Source organism: Chiloscyllium plagiosum, unplaced genomic scaffold, assembly GCF_037043375.1.
Source record: "Chiloscyllium plagiosum isolate Xiang-an unplaced genomic scaffold, Cpla_swu_hap1 HiC_scaffold_36, whole genome shotgun sequence".
NCBI lineage: Eukaryota > Metazoa > Chordata > Chondrichthyes > Orectolobiformes > Hemiscylliidae > Chiloscyllium > Chiloscyllium plagiosum.
The window spans coordinates 16,655,012-16,679,064 of NW_028270174.1; the positions used below are offsets into that span (position 1 = coordinate 16,655,012).

The 24,053-nt window shown below is 41.5% G+C and overlaps 1 protein-coding gene across 10 annotated transcripts in view; it reads right to left on the bottom strand.

The window, feature by feature from the left end:
• LOC122539454 (chondroitin sulfate N-acetylgalactosaminyltransferase 1-like) overlaps nt 1-24,053 on the bottom strand; it is a 229,818-nt gene that overhangs the window by 100,257 nt on the left and 105,508 nt on the right. For all 10 annotated transcript variants that reach the window (XM_087979995.1, XM_087979992.1, XM_087979991.1 and 7 more), the window contains one exon: nt 17,953-18,728. In XM_087979995.1, coding sequence (XP_087836121.1) covers nt 17,953-18,595 — 643 coding nt within the window. In that variant the 5' untranslated portion in view covers nt 18,596-18,728. The remainder of the gene's footprint in view (nt 1-17,952; nt 18,729-24,053) is intronic.

Genomic DNA, 24,053 nt, shown 5'->3' on the forward strand with positions numbered 1-24,053 from the left:
TTTACTGGTGAAACCAAATCTACAGCACTGCATGCTTATATTTCAATGAAAGGCCACTATGTCAAACCTAAAACATGATCTATCAAACAGGATTTCAATCTGGGATTTGATTGATCCAGTAATAACATTAGTGGGGATCATAGCAAGGTACAAAAAGGACAGTGTGTGCGAGAGAGAGAGAGAGAGAGAGAGAAAGATTCCTATAGAATCGCTGTAGGTAGACTCACAATGCTGTTAGGGAGGGAATTCCAGGTTTCTGACCCAGTGACAGTGAAGGAACAGCAATGCATTTCCAAGTCAGGATGGTGAGTGGCTTGGAGGGGAACTTGCGGATGGTGGTATTCCCGTGAATCTGTTGCCCTTGCCCTTCCAGGTAGTAGTGGTCATGGGTTTGGTTTATTCTATTTTATCTTAATTTCTTCTGAGTCATAAGTTTCTGTTTTACTGGTGAAACCAAATCTACAGCACTGCATGCTTATATTTCAATGAAAGGCCACTATGTCAAACCTAAAACATGATCTATCAAACAGGATTTCAATCTGGGATTTGATTGATCCAGTAATAACATTAGTGGGGATCATAGCAAGGTACAAAAAGGACAGTGTGTGCGAGAGAGAGAGAGAGAGAGAGAGAGAGATTCCTATAGAATCTGATTCCTATTCACAATGCACTTGGTTTACAAATTCAAGAATCTTTTGAAGAGGCTGAAAGATTCTGTAAAATTTAAAAGAAAATCAATAAGCATTGGTTCTTTTCACATTATTTTTTCAGTCACAAAGTTCATGATTTTCTTAGCAAATATTTTCAGTTAAATAACAATAGCAGCCTTGAAATCAGTTTCTATCCTTGCACAGGGTTCTCTAAACAATACTACTTGAAAGCTGCTACTCTTCTGGAGAAGTATCATTTGAAAAATATAAGCATTTCTTCAAGTGCTTCAGAACTGAACACATAAATTCAGACTGGCAAGTCAGTGCAGCCTTAAGCTGAACGCAGCAATTTGGATGTCACGTTTTTGGACTGGAAAGTAACTGAGCTTTATTGATTAATTAGACTTTCAAAACAGATGTTTTCTATATTACATTTCAACAGCAAAGGGGTCCTTTGGTGTCATCTCCAACATTGTTACCATCACCAGCACTGCAAAAATTAGCTTAATTTGTCAGTGCCGTTTGAGAACTTCCTGTGTGCAAAAAGGCCATCACTTTTGTCTTCTTACTGTGATCATACTTCAAAGTAATTCACAGCAGACCATCAGATACAAGATAATCAGCAACAAGGGAGGATACAAGATAATCAGCAACTAAGTGCATCCATCCAGCAAGAAACTAAAATTATATAAATTTGATTATGTCAGAACTCTAACACTTTTGCCTCCATCGCTGTTAGGAAGTTTCGAAACATAGAAAATAGTAGATCATTCTGTCCTTCAAGCCTGCTTTGCCATTCAATGTGATAGTGGCTAATATACCTTGTTTCTGCTTTCTCCTCACACCCTTTGGCCCCTTTAGCTCTGAAAGCTGTATCTAATTCCTTCTTGAAAACATTCAAGTTGTGGCGTCAACCATTTTCTGTGCCGGAGAATTCCACAGGCTAACTGCTCACTGGGTGAAGACATTACTCCTCATTTCAATCCTAAATGCTACCCTCTATTCTTAGACTGTGACCCCTGGTTATAGGCTCCTCGGTCTTTGGAAACATGCTTCCTGCATTTACCTTGTCTAGACCTGTTAGAGTTTTGTAGGGTTCTGTGAAATTTTATCCCCCCATCCCAATCTTTCTCAACACCAGTGGATATAGTTCTAACTGATCCAGTCTCCCGTCATGCAGTAGTCCTGCCATCCCAGAAATCGGTCTGGGAAAAGTTGTTGTGCTCCGTCCATAACCAAAGCATCTTTCCTGAATAAAGTGAGCAAAACTGCATACAATACTCCAAGTGGTCTCGCTAAGGCCCTGTAAAAGTTTATTAAAAGTGATTGGTATATCTTATGTGAAAAAAACTGCTGATACCTGTCCTAAGAATAAAGGTCTCTGAACTTTTTCAAATTTATTCTTGTATGGGATGTGTGCAAGGTCAGCATGTGTTGTCCATTACCATCTAGAAGACCAAGGGCAGCAGATATATGGGAACACCACCACCTGCAAGTTCCCCTCCAAGCCACTCACCATCCTGACTTGGAAATATATTGCCGTCCCTTCATTGTCACTGGGTCAACATCCTGGAATTCGCTCCCTAAGGGCATTTGTGGGTCAATCCACATACAGCACATGGTTTGCAAAGGTTCAAGAAGGCAGCTCACCACCATCTTCTGAAGAGAAACTAGGGACAATAAATGCTGGCCTGGCCTGTGATGCCCATGTCCCGTGATTGAATAATAAAAAAAATCTTAATTGACTGAGTGGCTTTACTCGTGCCATTTCAGAGGACAGTTAAGAGACAGCCGCACTGCTGTGGGCCATGTAGGCCAGACTGGGTTACATGTAGGCCAGACTGGGTAAAGAGGTCAGATCACTTTTCTTGAGGGACACCAGTGAATCAGATAAATTTTTTCAATGAACGATGGTCACCTTGACCTAGACGAACTTTCACTTCCAGACTTAGTAAATTAAATTAAATTTACATTAGCTGTCAGGGTGGAATTTAAACCCAGGAGCCCAGGGCATTAGCCTGGGCCTCTGAATTACTAGGAGAAAGTGAGGACTGCAGATGCTGGAGATCAGAGCTGAAAATGTGTTGCTGGAAAAGCGCAGCAGGTCAGGCAGCATCCAAGGAACAGGAGAATCGACCTTTCGGGCATAAACCTTCTTCCTGAAGAAGGGCTTATGCCCGAAACATCGATTCTCCTGTTCCTTGGATGCTGCCTGATCTGCTGCGCTTTTCCAGCAACACATTTTCACCTCTGAATTACTAACCCAGTGACATTATCACCACACTATAAACTGCCCAATTTGAGTCATTTTGTTTTACTCATATGGTTTAAATTAAAGCAGCATCCTGGGTTAGCTTTCTTTTTGCCCTAAACAATTTTTCCCGCCCTCTCCCCCCACACCACCCCCGCCCATCCCCAAAAAGATCTCCAATCTATGACAGACACTAATTCTTCAAGTTGTTTGAACCTGAAGGCATTTCAATGCTCCATTGGATTGGAGTTAATTTGAAAACATACAGCTTAGAATTGCCAAATAAGAAATCCTTATTCTTTGAGATCAAAAGGAGATTCTCAGAGCTAAGTATTACAGAGATGTTGCTAATTCCTTAGCTTAGTTTTGGTTTGACTATAGAACACGAAGGTAATTCTGGGTACATGTATTAGAGAGATGTTGCAACACTGACAGGCCATTCAGCCCAGCTGATCAATACTGCTTCATATGAAGCTCCCAGGAGGACCAGTTCCACCACAGAACACACCAGATGGCCTCTTTCTTTAGAGACCGCAATTTCCCTTCCCACGTGGTTAAAAATGCCCTCCAACGCATCTCGTCCACATCCCGCATCTCTGCCCTCGAACCCCACCCTCCAACCGTAACAAGGACAGAACCCCCCTGGTGCTCACCTCCCACCCTACCAACCTTCACATAAACTGCATCATCTGCCGACATTTCCACCACCTCCAAACGGGCCCCACCACCAGAGATATATTTCCCTCCCCACCCCTTTCCGTAAAGATCATTCCCTCCGTGACTATCTGGTCAGGTCCACGCCCCCCCAACAACCCACCCTCCCTTCTGGTACCTTCCCCTGCCACTGCAGGAATTGCAAAACCTGCGCCCACACCTCCCCCCCTCACATCCATCCAAGGCCCCAAAGGAGCCTTCCACATCCATCAAAGTTTTACCTGCACATCCACCAATGTCATTTATTGTATCCATTGCTCCCGATGCAGTCTCCCCTACATTGGGGAGACTGGACGCCTCCTTGCAGAGCGCTTTAGGGAACAGCTCCAGAACACCCGCACCAATCAACCCTACCGCCCTGTGGCCCAACATTTCAACTCCTCCTCCCACTCTGCCGAGGACGTGCAGGTCCTGGGCCTCCTCCATCGCCGCTCCCTCACCACCCGCCGCCTGGAGGAAGAACGCCTCATCTTCTGCCTTGGAATACTTCAAACCCAGGGCATCAATGTGGACTTCACCAGTTTCCTCATTTCCCCTTCCCCCACCTCACCCCAGTTTCAACCTTCCAGCTCAGCACTGCCCTCATGACCTGTCCTACCTGCCTATCTTCCTTTCCACCTATCCACTCCACCCTCCTCTCTGACCTATCACCTCATCCCCACTCCCATTCACCTACTGTACTCTTGCTACCTTCCCCCACCCTCCTCTCTGACCTATCACCTCCATCCCCACCCCAATTCACCCATTGTACTCTGTGCTACTTTCTCCCCACCCTCCTCTCATTTATCTCTCCACCCTGCAGGCTTCTTGCCTCTCTTCCAGATGAAGGGCTTTTGCCCGAAACGTCAATTTTTCTGCTCCTTGGATGTTGCCTGACCTGCTGTGCTTCTCCAGCGCCACTCTAATTCAGACTCGGGTTTCCAGCATATGCAGTCTTCATTTTTACCTACTGCTTCATATGAGCCTTCTCCCATTCTAAGGTGGGATCACTATAAATAATGCAATAATTTCATTCTTTTAGTTCATTATGGAATCAGACTGTCTCTCTCTCTTATTTTCTAAATGATATTTATTTTCAGTTGTTTTCTTCTGACTATTCTGATTGTTAAATCTTAACAAACTGTCTCCAAACTTATATTTTTGACTCAAAATTGGCCCCAACAGGAGAGGGTACAGGCTATCTTATGATTAGCAGCACAGTAAATATACAGCAGGTAGCCAATTCAAATCATTTGGGTTATGTACCACCTCTCAGCAGTTCCCTGCTATGTGATTTTAGCCTGATCTGCTGAACAGGCAGTAAGGACACTTGGCCAAAGTTGAATAAAAATCTGTGTGCGCACGCAGCAAGTGCTCACGATGTCGATGGGATCTGATTGCAATTTTAACCCAGCCTCGAGAGGGAAAAGAAATTCCTTAAAAGCAAACCAGCCCTTGAAAAGGCCACAGGAAAAGACTTGGAATCTTACTGCGCTTGTCAGCAAAGTGAGTAGTACTTGGAAGTGTAATGCAGGAAAAGCAGCAGCCAATTTGAGTTCAGTAAACTCCACAAGCAGCAATATTATTGTGACTAGCTTATCTGTTTGTTACAATAATGTTTAACGGTAAACATAGACCAGGGGAGAACTCCCTTGCTCTTCTTTAAAAAGATACTAAGTAAGTATTTTATGTCCACTCAAGTAGGCAGATTGCATGTTGACTTAACATTCCATTCAAAAGATTGCATCCCCGGCAACACTGCGTTCGAGTGTCACTTTGATTTTTGTGCTCAAGATCTGGAGTGGGATGTGAAACTAGAATGTCATGAGGCAGGAGAGCCAGCAATGGAGTCACAGCTGATATTCCAATTCTTAATTCTTCAATTTTTTGATGCCAGGTGAAATAGAAAGCAATTTCCCCCTGTATCAATGGCTGGTCTCTAGATTCCACAATGATTCGCTGCTTCCCATCAACCATAGACCACGTGCAAATGAGTTCAGTGATTTAAAACAGCTCAGTGTCAGGGACCTCCCCACTCCCAAGTTAAGACCAGGCCAATATCTTATAACAGTGTGTTGCTTCTGTATGGAATTTTATCCATGGAGAAACATATTTTGATAGTTTAGTCTGCTATGACCATTGCTTGCTGTCACTGAAAATGTCCATCAGCTGAAATGATGAGAGATATAATGGAAGTCTTACATAGTGTTCAGTAGCAGTGAAAAGATTTGTTATTCATCCAGGGCATGTCAACACAGATCACATTGTGCATCAGGTTACTTAAACAGTTCATGGAATAAAAGGATTCATCTATGAAAGGAAACCTTGTACATTGGCTCCAAGAAAATTTTGAAATCTATGTCATGAGAACACAGCAGCATTAGCTCGTGACCTGAAACACTGACACAGCAGGTCCTTGTCCAGAGAGTATACAGCACGCCAACAGGCCATTCAATTCAACAGGTCAATGCCAGCATTTACATTTCACTCTGGCCACCTCTCATCTAACTCAATCAATGTAACCCATTCCCATCTCCCACATCTGCTTATGTAGCTTCCTTTCCAATGCACTTATACACTTGATCAATCACACTGTGGTAACAAGTTCCATATTCATACCACTCGATGGTTAAAGAGCTTCTTCCAAATTCTTTATTAGATTCTTGGTGACTATCTAATGAGACCATAAGGCAATCTACATGATCAGTCTACAACTCAACTTTAAAGTCGATGAAAACATTATGCAGAAAACCTGGCACCAGTTCAAGAATACTACTTAGTGACCATGAGACTTATGAAACTAAGGAAATGAAAGAACTTAGCACTTGTGAAGAGGTGGTGTATGAAAAGTTAACAGAATTGAAGGTGAAAAATTCTCTGAGTGCCCACAGTTTTGAAGATGATGGCTAGAGAGATAGTTTATGAATTGGTGATTGTCTTTCAAAATTCTATACACTCCAAAAATGTTCTTGTGGATTGGAAATTAATAATTGTAAACTTATTCCTTAAGGAAGGAAGGAAGGAAGGGTGAGAGTGTAGATAACTACAGAGCTGGTCGCTTGATGTCAGCAGGGAAAGTGTTGGAATTGGTTAGAAAGCATGTGATAACTAGACATTTAGAAAAGAATAGGCAAATTTTATGAAAATGTGTTAACATGATGCTTTTATAAGGATGTTACTTTGAGCATAAATAAAGGAAATTCAATAGAAGTGGCATATTTGGATTTTCAGGAGGCTCTTATAAAGTCCCACACAGGAAATTAGTGAGTAAAATTAGAGTGCATGGGATTGGTGCAAATATACTAATGTGGAAATAGAATTGTTCAACAGGCAGGAAGCAGAGTAGGAATAAATGGGTCATTCTTAGGTTTGCATAGTGAGACTCTGTATGGGTCAGTGCTAGGTTGAGAAGTGTCCACAATCTCTATCAATGATTTGGATGTGGGCATCAATTATAATATTTTCAAACATGCTGTCTACATCAAACTGGATAGAAATGTAACTTATGAGGAGGGTACAAGGAAACTTCAAGAAGGACTTGGACAGGCTAAGTGAATGATCTTGAATATGGCAGATGTAATATAATGTGAATGAATATGAAATTATTCACTCTAGTAACAAAAACTGAAAGGCAAAGTATTTCTTAAGTTATGAGAGTTTGGGACAAACAGATGCCCAAAGGGTGTCCTGTTCATGAGTCACTAAGAGTTAGAATCTAGGTGTAATTAGGAGTGTGAATGGTATAGTGGCCTTCATCACAATGGGACTTCAGTACAGGAGTAAAGACGTCTTGTTACAGTCATATAGAGCTTTGCTGAGGTCTCTCGAGGTGTTTACAATTTTGGTCTCTTTATCTAATGAAGTGGAGGTGCTGGTGTTGGACTGGGGTGGACAAAGTTAAAAATCACACAACACCAGGTTATAATCCAATAGGTTTATCTGGAAGTACTAGCTTTCAGAGCGTTGCTTCTTCATCTGGTAACTGTGGAACAGGATCATAAGACACAGAATTTATAGGGAAAGATTACAGTGTCATGCAACTGAAATGATATATTGAACAAACCTAAATTGTTAAGTCTTTCATCTTTTAGAATGGGTGACAGGTTTTGGTTCATTAATATGTAAATTGCAGAAGTTCTTTTAAGTTACATTCTTGAGATAGCTTAATGTTTTACTAAAAAAAGGTGATCTCTCAGCTCAGACAATTCATTAAAGGTGTGAGGTTAGAGTCTGTCTGTATCCCAATCTTGAATCAGACTGGTTCTACTTCCAAAGTGGAATTTATAAAAGGTTACATGGATTGACTGCCTGCAGATTGTGCGCTTTTTGTGCAAAATAGAATGTGTCTGCAAATATAACTCTGCAAATACAAATTCAACCCATAGATTTGAGTGTGTGCATGAAAGAGAGAGAAGAGAGAGAAACAGAGTGAGTGAGTGAGTGCACGCATGCGCATGTGTGAGAGTGTGTGCCTCGTAAAGTGTGTGAGTCAGTGTGATGGGGTATAAGCTTGTAAGAGGATGTGTGCATGGGTGAGAGTGTGGGGGGTGTATGTGTGTGCTTATGAGGGAGAGTGTGTGTATGAGAGAGGTCCTGCTTCACAGCTACCTGATGGAGGAGCAGCGCTCCGAAAGCTAGTGCTTCCAAATAATCCTGTTGGACTATAACCTGGTGTGTGATTTTTAACTTTATCTAATGAAGGACATACTAGCCATAGTAGATCAGCAACAGCACTTCACCAGATTAATCCATGAAATGGTGAGATTGTCTTAAGGAGAATCTGTATTCCCTAGAGTTTCCGAGAATAACTGTAGAAAAACTTGAAACTTATAAAATTCTTAGAGGTTGTGACAGGGTGGATGGAAATGTTTCCCCTGGCTAGTGAGTCTAAAACCAGGGCACATCATCTCAGGATAAGGGGAAGTCAGTTAAAACCGAGATGGAGAACATGGAGATAGTGGGAGAAAGTAGTATTTACAGAAATGATCACTCATGATCTAATTAAATGGTGGAGCAGGCTCATTGGCCTTATCCATTCCTTTTGTTCCTAATCATTGTTGCTTCGCATGCAATGGCATTATGAATCCCCTACTTACAGGTTGCCATTGATCAGAAATTGAACTGAACTAACAGTGTGAATTCAAAAACTGGCCAGAGGATAAGAATCTTGCAGAATCATGTCCCATCTTGAAGGCATGCCCACAAACAATAAAGGCACAATCCAGCAGTGTGATGGTATAATCACCATTTGTCTCAATGAGTGCAGCTTCAACCACACTCAAGGAGCTCAACAGCATTCAGAACAAAGCATCTTGCTTGAATGGCGCTACAGTCAACATTCACTCCCTTCAGCACTCACACAGTGGTAGCTGCATGCACCAACTAGACAATGCACTACAGAAATTCACCAAAATTCATTCAACTATACTTTTGCAAAAACCTGTGATCACCCCGATGGACTAGGGAAGCAGATGCATGGGAACGCCATTCTCTTGAAGACAGATGTGATTCTGACCTTGGAATGGTATAGTCATTCCTTCACTGTCACTGCGTCAAAATCCAGGAACTCTCTTCCAATCAGCACTGTGAGTGTCCCTACAAACCTAACACTGCAGCAGTTCAAGGCGGCAGGTCAACATAATCTTCTCTTGGGCAATTAAAAATGAGCAATAATTCCAAGCCTAGCCAGCAACATCTACATCTCACAAATGAATTCAAAACATTGTCTGACAGCATCAGAGTAGGTCTTCTAAACAACCTGCATTTGGCAGGCCCTTTAGCAGCCTCCAAAATATTTATCCGAGTAGGCTGGCTTGATTGTAGCCTGATCCCACACACCAACCCCCATCCGAGAAAAATCCCATTTTCTAGCAACTTACTCCCAAGGTGGGCAGGTCAAGTAGCCAATTTCCCCCGAACCCCGTGACACATCAAAACGACACAAATTCAGGCCTCAGGCACTTCGATATCACAGAGGTTTTTTTCATGGTCTGCTATATTTGCACACAAGTTATGAAGCAGTATTTGTCTTCAGGATTCATGCGGCTGTACTCAGCAAAGCATAAATAGGACAGGATTCAACTTAAGGCCAGCTCCAAGATGATTGGGTCATCAATTGGGATTGTGAAATATCCCCAAATGATAGCTTGTTGACAGTCAATAAGGACATTGAACACTCCTCTAAAGTAGGAATAAATATTTAGCTCTTTCCTTTTAAGGTGACTTTGGATATTCTCCAGAAACTATTCACTCCAAAAACTCTTTCTTAATGACAAATCATTTAATGCTCTGGGGTGAACACTTTTTCACACTTGACTTTTGTTATTGCAATGATCATGAGAAATGTTATTCTTTGCACTTGGAATGTATAAACAGCAAAATGCACACTGCACAGTCAGAGAGCAGCATTGTGGCCCAGTGGTTAGCACTGCTGCCTCACAGCACCAGGGACCTTGGTTCAATTCCAGTATCAGGCAACTAGAGTCATTCTCCCAGTGTCTACATGGGTTTCCTCTGGGTGCTTTGGTTTTTCTCTCACAGTCCAGAGATGTGCAGGTTAGGTGGATTGGCCATGCTAAATAGCCCATAGTGTTCAGGGATGTGCAGGCGAGGTGGGTTAGCAATAGGGGGAATGTAGGGTTAGTGGGTAGGGGAGTGAGTCTGGGTGGGATGCTCTTTGGAGGGGCAGTGTGGACTTGATGGGCTGAATGGCCTACTTCCACATGTAGGAATTCCATGCTCCTATGATGGAACAAAGGAAAAATACTTTTTATTTAAAAATCCCAAAAAAGGCTAAATAACCTCAAAAACAAGGCAGTACTGGTTACAGCTCAAGTTGAGTCAATGAACAGAACGAGACATATTTGGGGGAAATTCATCACATTCCCAGTATTCAACTAGAAATACAAGCACTGCCAATGAAAATAGAGAGGAAATGGTTCACATCAAACCCAAATACACAAGATGCTCTCAGTCTCCAAGGCTGTCTTTACAGCAGGACATAAACGGTTTCTTGTAGGGAAAGGAATTTGAATTTTTTTTAAAAAAGGCTCCTTTAGAACTGATGAGACGGTGCCAGTTTTACTAAACTTGTGAAATGCCCATAGCTGGGAGAACAGAAGTGGCACTTCGACACAATGAATACATGTGGTTTCAGGACAGCCTTCGCACTAAGCACAGCTGGAAGCTTTTCCATCTGGGAAGGTTGGAGAAGATGGCCAGGCATGGTTTAGGATTTTCAACCTTTCACTTTGGCCCCGTGCAGTCAAAACGCATACCCAAGGTCACTGTTAAAACTCAGATGTGGCCTACAAGGAGGTGTTTTCTGCCACTTTCTTCTCCTACGCAAGTCCAATTTTCTTCAGCACTGCTCACAAATATCAGAGAGCTGAGTTTGTATGCAAATTTGGCACAAAACCAGTTTTCCCACTTTGCTTTTGAATAACATTGTAGCCAAACGTCCTTTATAGTCATAGAGATATATAGCATGGAAACAGACTCTTCAAACTAACTCATCCATGCTGACCAGATAATCTAAATTAATCGAGTCCCATTTGCCAGCATTTAGCGTATATCACTCTAAATCCCTCCTATTTATATGTGCCTTTTAAATGTTGTAATTGTACCAGCCTCCACCACTTTTCCTGGCATTTCATTCTGGCATGCACCACCCCTGTGTGGAGTTGTTCATTAGGTCCCTTTTATATCGTTCCCCTCTCACCCTAAAATTATGCCCTCTAGTTCTGAACTCCCCTATCCCGAAGAAAAGACCTTGGCTATTCACCTTATCCATGTCCCTCATGATTTTATAAACCTCTACAAGGTCACCCCTCAGCCTCCGGTGCTCAAAGGAAAACAGCCCCAAGCCTATTCAGCCTTTCCCTATAGCTCAAATCCTCCAACCCTGGCAACATCCTGTAAATCTTTTCTGAAGCTTTTCAGGTTTCACAACATCCTTCCAATAGGATGGAGACCAGAGTTGCATGCAATATTCCAAAAGGTCTGAACCAATGTCCTGTACAGCTGCAACAACTCCTCTACTCAATGCTCTGACCAATAAAGGCAAGCATACCAAATACTTTCTTCACTATCCTATCTACCTGCAATTCCACTTTCAAGGAACTATGAACCTGCACTCCAAGGTGTCTTTGTTCAGCAACATTCCCCAAGACCTTACCATTAAGTGTATAAGTCCTGCCGTGATTTGCCTTTCCAAAATGAGCACCTCACAATTATCTAAATTAAACTCCATCTGCCACTCCTCGGCCCTTTGGCCCATCTTTATTGTAGTTCAGGAATCATTTTAGTCATGTGAATGGTTGAAGTCTGTTCGGGTGCATTCACACTACAATAATGTCATCAGTAATTAAATCTATGCTTGCCCTGCCGAATATTCAATGTATCTCCAATATAACATGAAACCTATCTTTTTCACAATTAAAATGGGAGCAATTTATTTCCCTTGATGAACATAACCTGCTGAAAAGAAGTCATTAGAATTTTTTGTATAAGGAAATCTCTGTGTTAAAATCCCCTTTTTATATGCAGAACAAATAGAAATTTTCAAAAGGAAAATTTGCAGGCAAGTGGGGAAAAGGAAGGGAATGGGACTAGTTAGTTAGCTCTCTTAAAAAGCCAGATGATGCACAATGGGTTAAATAGCCCCCTTCTATGTAAAGTTGTACAGTAGTCAGAATGTTTGCTGATTTTCAGCTTGTACTTTTAAAAATAAACCTGTCGGACTATAACCTGGTGTTGTCTGATTTTTAACTTTGTCCACCTCAGTCCAACACCACATCATGATTTTCAGTTAGACAACAGGTGCTTAAAAATAAAAAAAAACACCATTGGCCAATATTGGTAAAATAGTTCATATACTAAATGATGGATACGGTCTGCCAATATTTAACCTCCGCAAATCAGAATCAAAAAAAGAGAGTAATGGCATGGATTGCAAAATGAACTGCCAGTACTCAAGTGAAAGCATTTGGCCAGTGCTGTACACAAAGCTTTTGAGTTTTAACTGAAGAGTCGGTGTCAAGTAAAATGGAAAAAGCACTCGAGTTAAGCTGCTTCATTTTAATGGAATGATGGCACAGGTCATGCACTGATAAAGAGTTAGTTTCATATTCTGATTTTCCTACTTGGCTGCTCTTGGTCTTAGTTAGTTTAGCAGAGCCATGATTTTCAAATTCTCATCCTATTCTTCATATCCCTCCCATGGCTTCACCTCTCTGCAACCTCCACATAATCCTCCAGCAAGATTTCTCTATTTGGATCTAACTTGAACCATCCCTGATTTGAACTGCTCCAATCGGTGGTGGTAAGGGTTTCAACTACGAGTTCTGGAATTCTCCATGCAAACCACAATATGCCTCACTACCTCTTGTTCCTGCTTTAAGATACTCCTTAAAGGTACCTCCCTAACCAACAACAAAAACAGAAATTGCTGGAAAAGTTCTGAGCAAGGAAGGGTCAGTTGACCTGAAACATTAACTCTGATTTCTCTCCACAGATGCTGCCAGACCTGCTGAGCTTTTTCAGCAATTTCTGTTTTGGTTTCAGATTTACAGCATCCGCAGTTCTCCCAGTTTTTACCCTATAATCAAATTTCCAGTCGTCTATCCCATCACTGTCTCATAACATTCAAGAACAAACTTTACTTTATAAGGACCTCAGGACATATTACATTAAAGGATCATTCAGTGTAAATGATTTGAATCTAAAAATCCAACAATTAAAGGAGTTGCTCCATTTAGAATTGACAAGTAGTAGCTGAATTTGTTCAGAATATTTTAATTTCTCCCAAGTTCTGCTGCAGACCTGGTCTTGTTTGGAGACCAGCTGGGAATCACTGAAATGTGCAGAAAGACCCAATCAGATAGAACACAAATAATTTATTTAATAAAGTTGGCTGATTATTGACAGGGACAGAAGTGTTATAAGATATGGCAGAATACCCCTGCAGAGAGCAAAGGTTATATTTATAAAGCGTGTAGGTCATATGAATCAAATAGTAAGAGACAGATTGTACAGAATAAACAAATATTCTGAAAGGTGCTGCAAGGCAGGTAAACCTCTTGAGGTTTGGTATGATGTTCCTGATTCACTACAGTTTTACTCATGTTATGGGGCTATTTTAAATTCTTAAGCCCATATGCTTACTTAAGAATAGCTATCATTGCTTATTTTAATCTTTTCCCTATTATTTCTTGCTCATCTTACATTTCATGAGGCTTGAAATATTGAACATAAATCCATATTGCTCACCATCCTAAATGGAAAACACATGTCTAGCCTTAGATTATTTAAATGGGTTTCAATAGATTAAATTAGAGCTTTCCACCTAATCTGCATCCATCTTCTGGCCAATCTTGGGGCTATTTCCAATATTGAAAATGCAGTCAAGTGTAGTGAAAATGCACTGAGATTTCGAATGTAATTCATTAGCAAATATCCTAAAGGTATTAAGAGAGAGTCACTTTGTAAAAGATTTGCGAGATTGACTTTTGGGTTGCCCTGATTTGCTTTCCAAAACACAGCACCTACCTTTAAGCAAATTAAACTCTATCTGCCACTCCTCAGCCCACTGGCTCCTCTGACCAAAGATCCCATGGTACTCTGGGGTAACCTTCTTAGTCATCCACTACACATCCAATTTTGGTATTGTCTGCAAACTTACTAACCCCACCTCGTATGTTCACTTTCAAACCACTTACAAAGAAGACAAAAAGTAGTGGACCAAGCACCAATCTTTGTGGCACAAACTTTGATCACAGGCCTCCAGTCTGAAAAGCATTCCTCCGCCACCACCCTCTGTCTTCTACCTTCGAGCCAGTCCTGTATTAAACTAGTTAGTTCCCCCTCTATTCCATGTGATACAACTTTGCTAACCAGTCCACCATGAACATAGAACATATAACATAGAAAAATACAGTGCAGTACAGGCCCTTTGGCCCTCGATGTTGCGCCGATCCAAGCCCACCTAACCTACACTAGCCCACTATCCTCCATATGCCCATCCAATGCCCGTTTAAATACCCATAAAGAAGGAGAGTCCACCACTGCTACTGGCAGGGCATTCCATGAACTCACGACTCGCTGAGTAAAGAATCTACCCCTAACATCTGTCCTATATCTACCACCCCATAATTTAAAGCTATGCCCCCTCGTAATAGCTGACTCCATACGTGGAAAAAGGTTCTCATGGTCAACCCTATCTAAACCCCTAATCATCTTGTACACCTCTGTCAAGTCACCCTTAAACCTTCTTTTCTCCAATGAATACAGCCCCAAGTGCCTCAGCCTTTCCTCATACGATCTTCCTACCATACCAGGCAACATCCTGGTAAACCTCCTCTGCACCCGTTCCAGTGCCTCCTTCCTATAGTATGGCGACCAACACTGCACACAATACTCCAGATGTGGCCGCACCAGAGTCTTATACAACTGCAACATGACCTCAGGGCTCCGGAACTCAATTCCTCTACCAATAAAAGCAAGTACTCCATATGCCTTCTTCACCGCACTATTTACCTGGGTGGCAACTTTCAGAGATCTGTTTACATGGACACCAAGATCCCTCTGCTCATCCACCTACCAAGTATCTGACCATTAGCCCAGTACCCCGTCTTTTTGTTACTCTTACCAAAGTGAATCACCTCACACTTACCTACATTGAACTCCATTTGCCACTTTTCTGCCCAGCTCTGCAACTTATCTATATCCCGCTGTAACCTGACACATCCTTCCTCACTGTCAACAACTCCACCGACTTTCGTATCATCCGCAAACTTGCTCACCCAACCTTCTAGCCCCTCCTCCAGGTCATTTATAAAAATGACAAACAGCAATGGTCCCAAAACAGATCCTTGCGGAACACCGCTAGTAACTTTTACTATAAACTACTCCCCTCTGTCTTCTTCCAGCCAGCTAATTCCTAATCCAAACCTCCAACTCACCCTCAATGCCATACCTCCGTATTTTTTTGCAGTAGCCTACCATGGGGAACCTTATCAAACGCCTTACTAAAATCCATATACACCACATCTACCACTTTACCCTCTCCTACCTCCTTAGTCACCTTCTCAAAGAGTTCAATATGGTTTGTGAGGCACGACCTGCCCTTTACAAAACCATGCTGACTATCCTTGATCACATTATTCCTATCCAGATGTTCATAAATCCTATCCCTTACAATTCTCTCTAAGACTTTGCCCACAACAGAAGTGAGACTCACCGGCCTATAGTTACTAGGGTTATCCCTACTCCCCTTCTTGAACAAGGGAACCACATTTGCTATCCTCCAGTCTCCTGGCACTATTCCTGTAGACGAGGACATAAAAATCAAGGCCAATGGCTCTGCAATCTCCTCCCTTGCTTCCCAGAGAATCCTAGGATAAATGCCATCAGGCCCAGGGGACTTATCTATTTTCACCCTTTCCAGAATTTCCAACACTTCTTCCCTACAAACCTCAAAGCCATCCATTCTAATTAATTGTGACTCAATATTCACATCGGCAACAATGTCCTGTTCCTGAGTGAATACTGACGAAAAGTATTCATTCAGTGTCTCCCCAATCTCTTCAGCCTCCACATGCAACTTCCCACTACTATCCTTGACTGGACCTATTCCTACCCTAGTCATTCTTTTATTCCTGACATACCTATAGAAAGCCTTTGGGTTTTCCCTAATCCTACCAACTAAGGACTTTTCATGTCCCCTCCTTGCTGCTCTTAGCTCTCTCTTCAGATCCTTCCTGGCTACTTTATAACTCTCAATTGCCCCAATTGAACTTTCACGCCTCATCTTTACATGGGCCGCCCTCTTCCATTTAACAAGGGATTCCAATTCCTTATTAAACCACGGCTCCCTCACACGATCCTTTCCTCCCTGCCTGACAGGTACATACTTATCAAGGACACTCAATAGTTGCTCCTTGAACAAGCTCCACATATCAATTGTGCCCATGCCTTGAAGCCTACTTTTCCAAGCCACGCATCCTAGGTCGTGCCTCACCGCATCATAATTTCCCTGCCCCCAGCTATAACTCTCCATCACTATATTAAAAGTCACCGCATTGTGGTCACTGTCCCCAAAGTGCTCACCTAGTTCCATGAGGAACCTTGTTGAAAGCCTTACTGAAGTCCATATAGATCATGTCCACCAGTCTGCCTTTATCAATTTTCTTTGAGCTTTCTGAAGAAGTAAAAATCAAATTTGTGAGACATGATTTCCCATACACAAAGTCAAATTGACTATTCCTAATCAGTCCTTGCCTTTCCAAATACATGTACATCCGGTCCCTCAAGATTCCCTCCAACAACTTGCACACCAATGATATCAGGCTTTCTTCCCTCTTTTTGATGAATAAATTCCTTACTTGTTTCATTGGGATTTGTTGTTTAATAAACATGGCAATGGGGTGACAGAATTTACATCCAACCAGTGCAAGAGGCCAAATAATCATTAGATGTAAGTTGTAAAATATGCTCATTTGGCCAAAGATATTCCACATGGACAAGATAGAGTGTAATTATCAGAACCAAATTGGAAAGCCAAGAATAACTTAACCTGGATTACCTGTCTAGAGTCATACATACTATCGTGACATTTATTCACTTTGCATTGTAAATTCCTACATCCATATTTATCATAAGAATTCCCTGTAAGTACACCCTCCCATCAATGGTTACTGTGTCGGGCAGCACGTAGATTTCTTTTACATCACCTGTTCAGACATGTTAGATAATGTCTCAGGAGCAGGTCAGTCTTAAACCCAGGTTTCCTACTCCAAAGGTAGAGGCACTACCTCTGAATCACAAGACCCTGTAACATATGCAAGACATCAGGAGTGTGGCATCCAAAGTGTAATAGGTGAGGTGCAATTGAAACAATCTGTATGAGAGACTCACGAGAAGTGGACCAGCATTTTAACTGTTAAGAAACCAAGCTACGTTTTGACAACATAAACATAAAACCAAAATACTGTGGGTGCTGGAAATACTCAGCATGTTATGGTGTTTTTTTCTTACTCTATCCCAAAATGTCTCAACTTTAGAAGGTTATCCATTATTGCTCCACTTTCTAAATTGCTGAACCTCTTTTGGGATTTACCAAATTATTCATCTTGTGGGTTAACAACCACAACAAACAAGATCAACACTAGCTTCATGTCACAATGGATACTTAAACCCATAAGAGGGAAGAGATCTTTCATCCAACTGGTGAGGTACAATAAAAATAGATCCATGAGCTGGAATGACAATGCTCTATTCCGTTGGACTTGATAGTCCCCTGGACATTTTAAACTGCAAGAGCAAGTCTATTGGGTAGAATTGTAAAAATGACACACCAACCTTCAACAAAGTCAGCAGCTGCATGCATACGCTGATTTGTTGCTCCTTCATCTCCAGGGGTGTTCAGAAATTCTAGTGCAACCTCAATAGCTTCCACCAGCTCATCCCGTTTATCCTTTCGGACTGGTTTCTCCTCGGGGTGTCGCGTCAGGCCCATTTCCAGCTGGTACACTTTCTGTAAAGTGAAGCTCTCGAACGGTATCACCGAATATTCCGTGGGCAGTCTGACTGCAGAGTAGACCTCTGCTTTGTCGACCTGAGAGTGCAGATATTTGAGCAGACTCGCCTGGGTTTTCTCTGGGCTAGTCCGGTCAATATTAGCTCCCAGCGAGTCACCATAACGATCCTGTGCAGCCTTCAGTTGCTCGCTGCGTTCCTGCAGTTCCTCCTTCAGTTGTGCAATTTGTCTCTTTAGACTGGTGATGTAATTATGGTGTTGTTCCTCACGTTCCTCAAGCAGCACTTGGAAGTTATCCTTACCAGTTGTGCCACTTACCCGAGGCAGTATGGGCTGGCCATCTTCCACCTTTGGAGTACATGCCAACATGTATAACAAGGAAACAATGCAACACAGTAGAACCAATACCATAGCAAGTCGCCAAATCCATGCTGGCATTCCTCTCCGCATCATTCTTAACCACATTTAGCCTATCTGGAGTGCCAGTCCAGTTAATCAGTCCAAAACGATTTGACAGTGACACCATCCGTCTCTGAACCAAGTGGTTCAGTCTTTGTGATTCTCCTCATTTCCAACGAGGGTTGTCTTCTGACGAACACTGGAAGGACAAACACAAAAAAAAACAAATCAGCACCGACTGCACGTCTCAGAAAAGGTCCCTCATTAAAGTACAATGCATTTTGTTCCCTTTCTATAAAAAGAATGTTTATTGCTTTTCTGTAGTCAGTATGTCTACCAGACTAGAGTTTGATTAAGGCAAACGTGTTGATAATGTCAAAGAAAAAATGTTTTGAGATCCTTTTAAGTGGACACCAATTCACTTGCGTTGCCTCCCCAACCTAGTTCTGGATTTCCCCAGCAGAGTAAACCCTTTCTCTGTATCCACCTTATTGAGTGCCTTCATTACTTTAAATACCTCAATCAGGTATGTTCTCAATATTCTGAGCACAAGGGAATGGAAACTAGGTTTATACAACCCTTTCTCCTCATTTAACTCTTTAAGCCCTTGTGTTCTTCTGTTTAGCAGATCACATACGGAGGTGTTCATCTTTTATAATGTACAGCTAATTGCTTAGAAAGCAAAGAAAACAAAGCAAAGCTTCCCATGTTGTAAATGAAAAGCTGTAACTGTGTAGAACCATTGTACTTATCATTACTCAAAAGTTTCATTCAAGGTCTTTTCCTGCAGTTGAACTTGCAAATATTTTCTGTAAGTATGGGATGTAGCGACAGCTGTTGAGGATTAAGGTTGATGTAATTTAAATCACTTCAGTGTCAGTGACACCTGTTCACAGTGATTATGGAGTCTGCAAACAAGATGAGAAGTTTTGCTTGCAGTACTTAGAAGGCATGAAAATAAATTAATGTAATTTCATCTGCAAACTTCTGAGCTGTTTGCTCTTCAGCCCATTCATTTGACACATTCTTTACTCGAGGAAGATGAATCCCAGTATTGCTCCCAACATCACACTGTAGATGTACCATTGAACTGCAGCCAAAGTTTTAAGGAGACAATATAGTCTGGGAAGACTTTTAAAACTTCATTTATAAGGTAATGGTACTGGCTCCAGCATTCCTACTCATGTCACAGGGTCAGGGGACAGACACAAGGAAATCTACTTTAGATTAGATTAGATTAGATTACTTACAGTGTGGAAACAGGCCCTTCGGCCCAACAAGTCCACACCGACCCGCCGAAGCGCAACCCACCCATACCCCTACATTTACCCCTTTAACCTAACACTACGGGCAATTTAGCATGGCCAATTCACCTGGCCCGCACATCTTTGGACTGTGGGAGGAAACCAGAGCACCCGGAGGAAACCCACGCAGACACGGGGAGAATGTGCAAACTCCACACAGTCAGTCGCCTGAGTCGGGAATTGAACCCGGGTCTCTGGCGCTGTGAGGCAGCAGTGCTAACCACTGTGCCACCGTGCCGCCCACAGAGCTTTCAGAGGCAGCAGTTATCAAATCCCTAAGGTCCTGGTATTATGTTAGAAACGTGGCTGTACTTACTGCATCAATCAACCCCCCCCGCTGTCTGTTTTGTATGTACCCTGATGGGTCTTCTTTATTCATTCATAAGTTGAGGACCTCACTGGTTAGGTCAGCATTTCTTGCCCATTCGAGAGGGCAGTTCAGAGTCAACCACATTGCTGTGGGTTGGAGTCACATGTGGACCAGACCAGATGAAGATGGCAGTTTCCTTCCATAAAGGATATTAGTGAACCAGAGGAGTTTTTTGACAATGGTTTCATGGTCAAGAGATTTTTATTGAATTCAAATATGCTGTGGTTGGATTTGAGCTCAGGTCACCAGAACATTTCCTGGATCTCTGGTTTAACAGTAATACCACCAGGCCATCACCTCTCCTCTACCATTAATACTAGAGAACGCCAAGATAAAACAAAGCAAAAATAAAGAAGGATTGGCAGCTTGGTGGCTCAGTGGTTAGCACTGCTGCCTTGCAGTGCCATAGACCCAGGATCAATTCCACCCTTGGGCAACTGTCTGTGTGGAGTTTGCACATTCACCCAGTATCTGCATGGGTTTCCTCTAGGTGCTCCACTTTCTTCCCACTATCTGTAGATGTATAGGTTAGGTGACTTGGTCATGCTAAGTTGTCCATAGTGTCCAGGAATGTGCAGTCTAGGTAGGTTAGCCATGGAAAATGCAGGGTTACAGGGATAGGGTGGCTCTGCAGTGGGATGCTGTTCAGACAGTCAGTGTATAAATGGGCTAATGGCCAACTTCCACACTATAGGGAATTCTATGATTATATCGAGTTCTATGAATCCTTACGCAGTACTGCATACTAAAAAAGGTGACAAATACCAGAATGAGTGATCATCTGGGACATGGTTGTAGTGATGTGTATTTGACCCCCAAAACACGAAAAAAAAACCATTCAGAGGACCTAAAAGAATATTTTAAGAGCATGACAGGATATACAATGATCAGTCAGTGGCTTAAATGAGATTACTGACAGAAAGAGACGGCAGCAGCTGCAGAAGTGAAAAGGCAAGCCCTTGCACTCTAAATGCAGAACTTCATTCTGTAGTTGGCAAGAAGTACTGGAGGCAAAACTGTGGGATACGGAATGAGAGAAAATACAGCCACTCTTAGAAAATACCGAGTTTTTAATGAACGAGGCTCTGTAAGTAGCAGGCTCCAAAAGGTAATTTTAATTTATAGGAGTAGGACTCACTAATTTAGCCACAGTTTTGATGGGAACATTTATAAAAACCATAGCCAGAGAACTTTATAAATAAACCTTGTGATAAAGAAAGTGCTTACTATTAAGGATACTATGTTCTATTGTAGATTATGAAAGGAAGGAAAATGGCCACCTTTCTGGAAAGGAGTGAGAAAATACCATCTTGGCTGCAGTAAAACCCAAAAAGAAGCTGGTAACCACCATTTGATCATTAAAAATAGCCTAGGAAACCCCAGTAAGCCTTACAGAGCTATAGTATACAAAGAAACAAATTCAAAAAGCTTGAAAGCTGTCAATTACTGCAGAACAGCCAGTAATACAATTTAACATATTAGCATTGCCACAGTTCTAACAGATCATAGGGCTGCTCCCTCACTAGAGATAGGGATGACTAGTGGTGGTTTAACCTTACAGTCAGCACACATCAGGCAAGCGGAAAGGTTAAGATGGAAAATCCTTTATGATAATCTCAAGTCAGTCTACATTGCAAACCATCCATTCAACAGACTGAGCTAACCAATTCCAGTTTACAATGTTATTGATCAAATCAATAAGTATTATAGAAATAGACTGTTCTAAAACTGGCTGACAAAAAAAAGGTATCCATAGTCTTGCAAGCTCTTTAGTCATTCAATTTAAAACAGCATTGCTGATACATGAACAAGCAGATTTAATATTAAAATGATATAGACTTCAAATACCTTTAGAGCAATAGGATTAATTGGGACATTGAGAAAAAAAAATCAGATTCAAGATGAATCTGTGAAGGAGCTGATTCAAGTGAAGGAACAAATTACTGTAGATGCTGGAACCTGCGTAGAAAACAAGAAAATGCTGGAGATTGCATCGGGTCAGGCAGCATACATAGAGAGAAAGAAAGCTAATGTTTTGAGTCAAGGTGACTCTTCATCAGAGCTGACATGAAATTTCAGCTCTGATGAAAAGTCATCTAGACTTGAAATGCCAACTTGCTTTCTCTCCATGAATGCTGCCTGACCCGATGTGATCTCCAGCTTTTTTTTTGTTTTCTATGCAGAACTCAAGTCTGGATATATTTTAAGACAGTTCAAGATACAATGGTTAATTTTGAGGAAATGCCAAGTCGAGGCTGAGCAAGGTAATGCAGTTTAATATTCACTGGGTCCATTTGTAGACAATGACATTAGCAGACAAAATATCAAAAAGAGTAACAGACACTGATTTTGATAATTATTTCAATTTAAGAGCAAGTAAAATTCTTGAATGAGTAAGATTTAACTAAGTATTCACAATCCAGAAGAATATATTGTCAATTCCATAAATATCTTCTTCAGATGATTGGAAAACTGTTACTACAAAGCTGAGAATTCAGAATTCCTAAGAGAAAGGAATGTTGCTGGAACTTTTGGCTGAAACATTGTCAGATATTTTGAAGTCCAAAGATGATTAAGTTTGGAAAAAAATACTCAAATCATGCTGGGAGCAGAAACCAGAAAGATTTATTAACCAGAAAGATCCTGAAAGATGATCAGCACCACATCAAAATAGCAACAGGGAATATTAACTTCATACATTATGGACACTCTGGAGAGGCCTATGACAAGCTGACACAGAATAGCATTTACAGTGTCAATATCTTGGGGCAATAAAAACTCACAAGTTTAGACATTGACCAGCCATCACTAAAGAATGCTACATTTCCAAAACTATATGCCAATGCCATTCACTGTTTCAGAACAGAGGAGATACTGGTAGTTGCACACGTAAAATTGTCTATAATGTTAGAACATGCACCACCACTTGAAAAGATAATGTCATTTCATTAGATATTAGTTTGGTATTTGAGGCATTCCTAAGGGAACTAGCTAATCCAGAAAAGACAGAACTTGTCTAGGTCAATGGGTATCTTGATAGATTGATACAGGAGTAACTGTTACAGTCCTATCAAAACTAGTCACCATGCCTGAAGATGCAGGAGTTACATCTTGGAGATAAGACTATGTAGTGGTGGTGGAACAATGATCAAAAGCACAGAAATGCTTAAATTTACACTAAAAAAAACATACATAAGCTAAGATAAAAATGTCTATGTTGCTTACAAATATCTAACTTATCTTTATGTTTGCATGCATGTCTCAACCTCAACAGAAGAGTTGGAGGAGATCAACACTCTCCCAAAGAATGAAAGTCCACCTGAAGCCAACAAATGTCCAAACACTAGTACATGAATAGACCATTCTTGACCATTCAAGGGGCAGCCAGTAGAAGATATACAGTAATTGGGATTCCTAGATTCATGGCAGAATCCAAACAGAAGAAAAAATTAAGTGGAGTCATGTCTGTTGGCACAAAGGAACTAATTACTGTCGTCAGAGAGGAAGTTAGAGACTTCAAAGAACTGATGCAAATTTTCAATCTTGCCTTCTAAAACAGGACAGTCAATACCAATAACAGAGAACACGCAGAGTGAACATCAATCTTTCAGTAACATGACTCAAAGTCCGAAAAAAACTTAATTCAACAATCAACCAACCCCAATGGGTGAGTGGAGACATCCAAGTTTATTCACAACTTGAGGGAGATAAGTTGCACATGACTCCATAGAAACCAAACCAATAGCCAGGACAAGACAATTGAAGAAGAAACTACCTGGCAACTACTTGAGTTAGCAAAGAACATTCCCTCCGTGAAGGAAATTTCAGGAGATCAAGGTGCCTCCAGATA